At 38.8% G+C, this 7,475-nt stretch overlaps 1 protein-coding gene across 1 annotated transcript; it reads right to left on the bottom strand.

Annotated features, from left to right (window-relative positions):
* Positions 1-966: 966 nt before the first annotated feature.
* Positions 967-2,013, bottom strand: LOC102488197 (trace amine-associated receptor 9). Its single transcript, XM_006144369.1, has one exon. The coding sequence runs from the start codon at positions 2,011-2,013 to the stop codon at positions 967-969; it is 1,047 nt and encodes a 348-aa protein (XP_006144431.1).
* Positions 2,014-7,475: the final 5,462 nt, after the last annotated feature.

Genomic DNA, 7,475 nt, shown 5'->3' with positions numbered 1-7,475 from the left:
ATATAGTGTCTAGTACAAAATAAGAACTCTCAATTGAAAAATGTTAATTTCAATTGGCTTTTTAAAAATTAAATCCTTATTTTACTTTGAATTACTCAAGAAGCAGAGAGACCATCGTTTTGTCCATATGCTTATTCCGTAATAAGTCAGTCCTCCCAAAGCAAGATGTGGTGTGTTATCAAATAATCATTATTAATATCTTTGTGAACATGGTTTCTGTAAAATGGAGAGGAAGAGTTGCCAGCGTTCAGAAACCTCAAGAGCCCAAGTGTTTTTTCCAAGAGATCTTGAATCACTAGAAAGTTCTATATTCCAGATCTCTATAAACTCCCTCTTTTTAGGTTAAAAACATTTCAAGAATTCATAATCTTGTGCTTACTTCTCAAGCCAGATACACTTTAGAAAAGATTTTTATCCCCAGAGAGTCTAATTTACAAGTTAGACAGGAACTTTTTTCTTTCTCTGTAGTTTTGGAAAGCTGAACACTGATCATGAGTGTGGGAGAAACTATAAAGCTTCAGATTACTTGAAGAAACAAGAAGGAATTTCAGAGAGGAAGGTAGAGAATCAGAGAAACAAAAGAGTTCAAAAATGGGATGGAATCAACAAATCATTTTTTCAATGCTCATGCATGAAAGGAGTGGGGGTTTGGGGGGGCTGTCTGTGCTGTAATCCTTTTATCTACAATTCTCCATCCCATCCGGATCTTAGACACAAGCTGAAGCAGTCAAGATTCAAACCCTGATAGGCCATGTGGCCACCACTGTGCTATGGGGCCAGCCCCTAGAAATCAGCAAATCTTACTCCCCTTCACTAATTTCTAAAAACTGCCAAAATATGTGCAGGCAATAAATATTTTAGAACATTCCAATGTAATATCCTCTCACTTAGCAAATGGCTACACTTGCCTTTGTAGATCCAAGTGTTTGGATCCGACTTAGTTTTGAAGTCTCTACAGTAATCTTTTTAATCTATATCTGCACCTTCAGAAAATAAATTGGTGGTGGATGAATCCCTCCTTAAGACCTTGCCGCTAACAATAAGTTTTATCGCCTTCCGAAACCACGGGTAAAAGAAAGCATATATCAAGGGGTTCATAGCGGAATTATAATAAACACACCACACCAAGATCTCATAAACGTAAGGAGGAGTTATGAAATCCATGTAGGCGTCAATCACCGCATCGATAATGTAGGGTAGCCAAGAGACAAGAAAGGCCGCCACCGCGATACCCAGCGTCTTCGCCGCCTTCCTCTCTCTCTTTGCTACTCTTTCCTTGTAACTCTCTGTGGAGGACTGAGCTTGGCTGGCTGTAGTTTCTATCTTCCTGGCCTGATACTTGGCCACCAAAAATATCTTACCGTATATATACACCATGGCAACGGTGGGGATGAAGAAGAGAAGAAAACACAGCAGAACCCAGTTTTGATTCAGTGGAGCCTGACAGCCTCCCACACAGGTGAGAGCCACCACTAACTCTTCGATTCCCTCTTCATTGGCCCCAGTGTAAAAGATAGAAAAGCTGTATGTGACAGAAAAGAACCAAGAGAGGATAATGCAGACTCCAGAAACAGAGACGGTAAACTTGGTTGGATATGTCAGAGGATCTGTCACAGCAATGTATCTGTCAATAGAGATGCAGCACAAATGAAATAAAGATGCAAAACAGAAGGAAGTATCAAAACATGTATGGAATTTACAGTAACTCTCCCCAAAGTACCAGCAGCTCTCCACAGACCTCACCGTGCTGAAAGGCATCACAGTGACACCCACCAGGAAGTCCGCACAGGCCAGGGATGCGATCAGAAAGTTCGTAGGCGTGTGAAGCTGTTTAAAGTGAAGGATCGCAATAATCACCAGTAGGTTCCCAAACACCGCCAGCACTGCCCCCAAACCCAGCACAGTGTACAGGATGGCACGAGGACCCGGCGAGTAAGGGGTTTTAATGCAGGATCCATTCACATTCTCATAACAGAGTTCCACAGCATGGGTTTGGGAGAAATTGTTCACCATCGTCTTTCTGCTTGAGTTGTTTGAAAATTCTCAGATTCTTGATTTCAGTAATTGGCAAAAAAAGAGATGGCAATTTCAAAGTCTTCTGGGGAGGAAAAAGTGAACAGTTAAAATGAAAGTGACTTTTCTAATTGTTTTTTTTTTTTTTTTTTTTTGCATATTAACTGAGACCTTTGGTCTTTTCAAATGTATTCCCAAGTTTTTAACACATGTAGAATGGGAACTTGTTGCAGAAAGCCATTAAAAATTATAGTCAATTATATTACTAAGTAAATGGCAGACAACACACTTAGTCTAAATGTCTATATTAGAGGATATCATTTGCTAATGATTGGGGGAAAAAACATTTTTTTATGTTACTCTACCTTTTGAAACTCTCATCTGTAATCACCTGAGTGGAGAAATAATTAGTCTACCAAAGGCTGAGTTTTATCTGTTAAGTTATCTCCCTTGAGTGGCGCCATCAGCAGTAATGGCAAATTATACTTCATTTTTTCAAGAAGGAAGACATAAATTACATCTCCTTCAAATTATAATCTCAAAATCCCTATAGTATAAAGTGTAAAGACTGAGGAAAAGTTTACTCATAATAGCTTTAAACATACTTTGGGAATACAAGATCTATTGCTTATATTTTCAGAGTTCCTGGGTTTTTTTTTTTTTTTTTTTTGAGAGAGATTTTTGCTATAGGGTGCGTGCGCTCGCCAGACAGACAGAGAGAGACATAGAGACAGAAAGCGAGAAATCACCCCCCAGGGGGGATGGTCATGCCGCAATCCCTTCTCCATTCTCCTCTCGGGATCTTGGGCACGCACGCACACGCGCCCGGCGTGAGTTTTAAGCCACCAGGTCTGGGATGCGAACTGCGGTCGACTACGTGGGAGTCCAGCGATATAGCCATTACGCTAACTGCTGGTTCCCTTTTTTTCTTTTAGATTCACTTGTGGTTCAGACATCTTGAAATGCTTGGAAAACTTCCTATCAATTTGACAGTAACACAATCATTGTAAAAGTTAGTTTTAGACATCTAAAACCAATGGGAATTAAAATACATAGCACCTCACCTTTGACCCTTAAAAAAAGTATAGTTTTTGTTTGTTTTGCTTTGTTTTTAGGTTTTTGCCATAGGGCATGTGTATTGTCTGAGAGAGAAAAAAAGAGAGGAAGTGAGAAATCACTACTCAGGGGGGATGGCCACGCTGTAATTTCTTCTCCTCCATTCTCCTCTCAGGATTTTGGACAATCACATATATGTGCCCAGTGTGATTTTTAAGTCATCAGGTCCAGGACTCAAAGCACACTCAGCCATGTGGGAATACAACGCCTTAACTACCATGCCAACTGCTGACCCAGTATAGCTCTAGCCCTACTACAGAGAAGTAGGTGATAACTGGAATGAACTGGAGTGATGTATATATATCTAGTGCTACAGCCCTAGAAGAATGGGTTTATGGTGTTATCAAGGTTCCAACAGAGACCAACTTGATTTCTCTAGATGTTTAAGTTTGTTCTTATATTGAAGCCTATCGTTGTAAGTTTGCAGAGTTCATTTGACAACAGAGAATAACAAATTTTCACATCAGTGAAACTTTGCTTCTAAATCTTAATCTTTGAGCTAAGACTAGTCTCCTTTTTCTTTTTAAATTTTGTTATAGATATCATGTACTTGAGAGACAGAGAGAGAGAGAGAGAGAAAGTGAGAAAGCTTCCCACCCCCCAAAAGGATGACCGCACATCAATATTCTTCCCCACTCTCCTCTTAGGATTTTAGGCATGCACACTTGCACACCTGTGTGTTTTTAAAGACTCTGGGACTGCACAGTCAGTCATGTGGGATCCAGCCACCTTAACCACCATGCCACTGACGGGCCTAAGATGGATTTTTTTTTTTTTTTTGTCATAGGGTGCCTGTGCTCTCCAAGACACCGGAGAGAGACAAAGAGAGGGAAAGGAAAGTCTCATCATTCCCCTCTTGGGATTTTGGGCATGCATGCACACATGTCTGGTGTGATTTTCAAGCCATCAGGTCCAGAATACGAACCATAGTCATCCCTGTGAGAATCCAGCACCTTAGTCACTCTGCCACCTGCTGACCCCAAAACTAATCTACTTTTATTACCATTTACCCCATGCCACAGTTCTGGGCTCTATTGAAAGTACAGAACCCTGGAAAAGGTTTTCACATGTGTGTGCATCTTTGGTCTCTACAGCTACACTTTCTAGGTTTTACTAATCTATGAGTTGTAAATGATTTTTGTGTGTGTATGTGTACCCACAAACACACACCCCATGGTATTTACAGACTTGATGAGTCTTTGAACTTTATACGAATTCATTTTTACTTTTGTTTACTACAATAATTTGTACTCTCACTGGTTTGATGTCACAAACTTAAGTCTCCTCCTGGCAGTGTCGCTCAATAGGATTCCCTGAATGGATTCATCTATGTGCTCACAAATCAGCCTAGTAAATAAGACCACATTTGGCAACCCATATGGCCCTCTTCTGCCCTGCTCTCTTGACAAGACCCACCACATCTCTTGTATCCCTCTCAAGATGGCAAAAGGAATTTCCCCATGTCACCATAGATGGTGCGTGCCTGAGTATCTAAGTTCTAAGTAAAAAGAAAAAACATTATTAAGCTTTAAAATTCCTACTTCACTATTGCCCATGTAATGATGCTGCTTTGGAAAAGGAGAGTGATCTCCTTTCTCAGTTCTTTATATTTGAGCCCTAAAATAGCAGCCTTCAATCTCAGAGTGTCTTAAAACTTGCCCTTTCTTACTTAAGCAAAGACGTTTAAGTAGCAATAAGCACTCTTCAGATGCACATCTTGGTGTTTAATACTTTTCCCTAGTGAGAGTAACTAAGGCTTCTCAATGAAGTGGTTCATTCCAGCAGTGGGACAGGAAAGAATCTAGAAGATATTTTTATGCCAGAAACCAAGATAGACAATTAAAAATATATACTGTGACATACCATAAGGATAATGTTACCAGCACAAATGGGCTCTTACTGACCAAATCAGGAACAATTTGAGTGCCAAAATAATTAGGAGAATAAGAAAATGATAAGTCATTGAAAAAAATAGAAATTAATGATGTCAGACTAATTATATATACATAGATCAGTAGATTGACAAAGTGATTGATAGATTGATAGAAATAAAAGAGAAGTCTTTCTTACAAAAGAATGTGAAGTATCAGTTGATACATACAGAGAGGTTTCTAAAATTAGAACATAATTTTGGATCCAATAATATTAGTTAATATTAATGTTGGTTCAGGCAAGAATAATCAATGAAAGCTAAATCAATGTGTGATTTTGATGAGACCTGGATATTTGTGTGGTTCAAGGAGTTCCCAAGGGTTTGCCTATTTATTGTAAAAGAAAAATAATAGTAGCTACACAGTAGAGAAATCAAACAAAACTTTGAACAGATTATCAAAATTAATATTACCAGGCTGACTCCATGGTTAAGTGGTTAAGAACTGTACAAAAGAAGCTGGATCTCACATGGCTGACCAGGGTTTGAGCCCTGTTCCCTGTAGCTTGGAAAACATGCTGGGTTCAGGCACCAGCTTAGGATTTTGAGAGGATGGAAAGTTGGAGGAAAAATGATAGGCGGCTTAGCCAGGCCCTATTGGGAGGGTCTCTCTCTCTCTCTTTCTCTCTCTCATATACACATGTACCCACTGGCATAAAACCATATCATCAGTGATAAAGGGAAAACGGCCAAGTATGCCTCCAGCCAGGATACCCTGAGAAGCACACAATATAATGCACATGGCAATCCAGTCAGGAATGCATAACCTAAATCTAATCACAGAAGTTCACACAAAAGAAGTTGAGAAACATTCTGTTTTCAAAAGAGGGTGAGTTGGAGGGGTAAGAGTATAGTTTTCAAAATTGTCAGGGTCATAAGAAACTAAAAAACTTTTCTAGAATAGAGGAGGTTTTTATATTTCACTCTGAGATATTGCTAATAAAAATGTTATTTGTTAACATCTCAGTAGATTTGTACCATAGATACATGATCATCTAGACCTGGGATAACAAATGGCTATATTTGCATCCCAGCTCCAGTCTACTGGAATGAAGGCCTAGAGCACTGGGTTGAGAAAGACTGGATGCCACATTAGCCCAGCAACAGAGAATACTGTCTATGCCATGGGCAAGGGACAGAGCACTGGTGGCACAAATTCCTCACCCTCTGCTAGAGTCAGCAGAACACTTTCTTCTATTAAATAAAAATATTTTCCTTATCATTTTAAATGTGCCACAGACATATCTGTACTAAAACTCTAGTTTGTTGTATTTATTCTTTAAAAGTTGTATTGTGTTAGCATAAGTAAATAAATTTAATTATTAAAATAAAGTTTTATTATTTTAATACAATTATGTTTTCTATATTTTATGTTCCATATGAATTATGCCAATGTAGATGAATCTAGAAGATATAACGCTAAGTAAATAAGGCATATTATGAGAGCTAAATACTATAATGTCCCTACTTAACACTTGCTGATTGTCCACACCATGTAGTACTTGATGGTATAGAAATAGAGAGTAAAGTAGATGCCAGATGCTGCTTGGAGGTGAGGGGTTGATGAAACATCTATGATCTATCCTAAAAGAATATCATCAGGAAGCAAGAGACACCCCGTTGCTTGGGAAATATATATATAGGAGAGATCTTCAAAAAGTGCATGGAAAGTGTGTGTTATGAAAATGCTATGCATGGACTTTAAGCATTTTTGTATCAAAATAAGCTCATATTTTGATTCCATTTTGCCATGAACTTATTGCTGTCCCCTCATGTTATAGAGGTTAAATGATAAACTTGAAATTGTAGAAATCTGCCACTTAAGTAAATTCCCAGGAGACCTACAAGTCTGGGATAGCTGAAACATACTTCCTACTCGAAGGACAGTCATTTCAACTTGTCTGCCCCAACAAAAGGCTCAATGTCATTCCTGTTCCACCTTTTCTCTATCACATTGACAGCCTTATGGAGTGTTCCTAATGGCCTGACAATCAGAAAGAAAGACACCAAGCCTAACTTACAGACATGACAACCCCTCTCACAAAATGATAGCTAGGGTATTATGGTCATACTTGGAGATGGCCCTGAAGGATTGTGAAGAAGGAATATCCTTCTAATGCTCAGAAATTTGAGTGATATGGTACATTTTAGTGCATAATTTGTTTGGAATAAGAGATGTCCTCAGGCATGGATAAGAGTACAGCTTTCAAAATTATGTACAAATATGTACAGATTCATGGCCAGGTCTATTCATTTGGCTGGATGATGAGTCTTAGATAAACCAAGCTGAAAAAATTGGTGGCAAGGAAGTTTGAGAAAACGATATAAAGAGGCCTCTTAGAGTGGACTCAAACAGCTATATTCATGTGATTATCTACCAAAAAGTCACACAAGAGAGAAAATTATTGATTGGCTA

The sequence above is a fragment of the Tupaia chinensis genome, unplaced genomic scaffold, assembly GCF_000334495.1.
Source record: "Tupaia chinensis unplaced genomic scaffold, TupChi_1.0 Scaffold000117_2, whole genome shotgun sequence".
Classification (NCBI taxonomy): domain Eukaryota; kingdom Metazoa; phylum Chordata; class Mammalia; order Scandentia; family Tupaiidae; genus Tupaia; species Tupaia belangeri.
The sequence above is the reverse complement of the archived record's forward strand: the minus strand, read 5'-3'. Positions and strand labels throughout refer to the sequence as shown.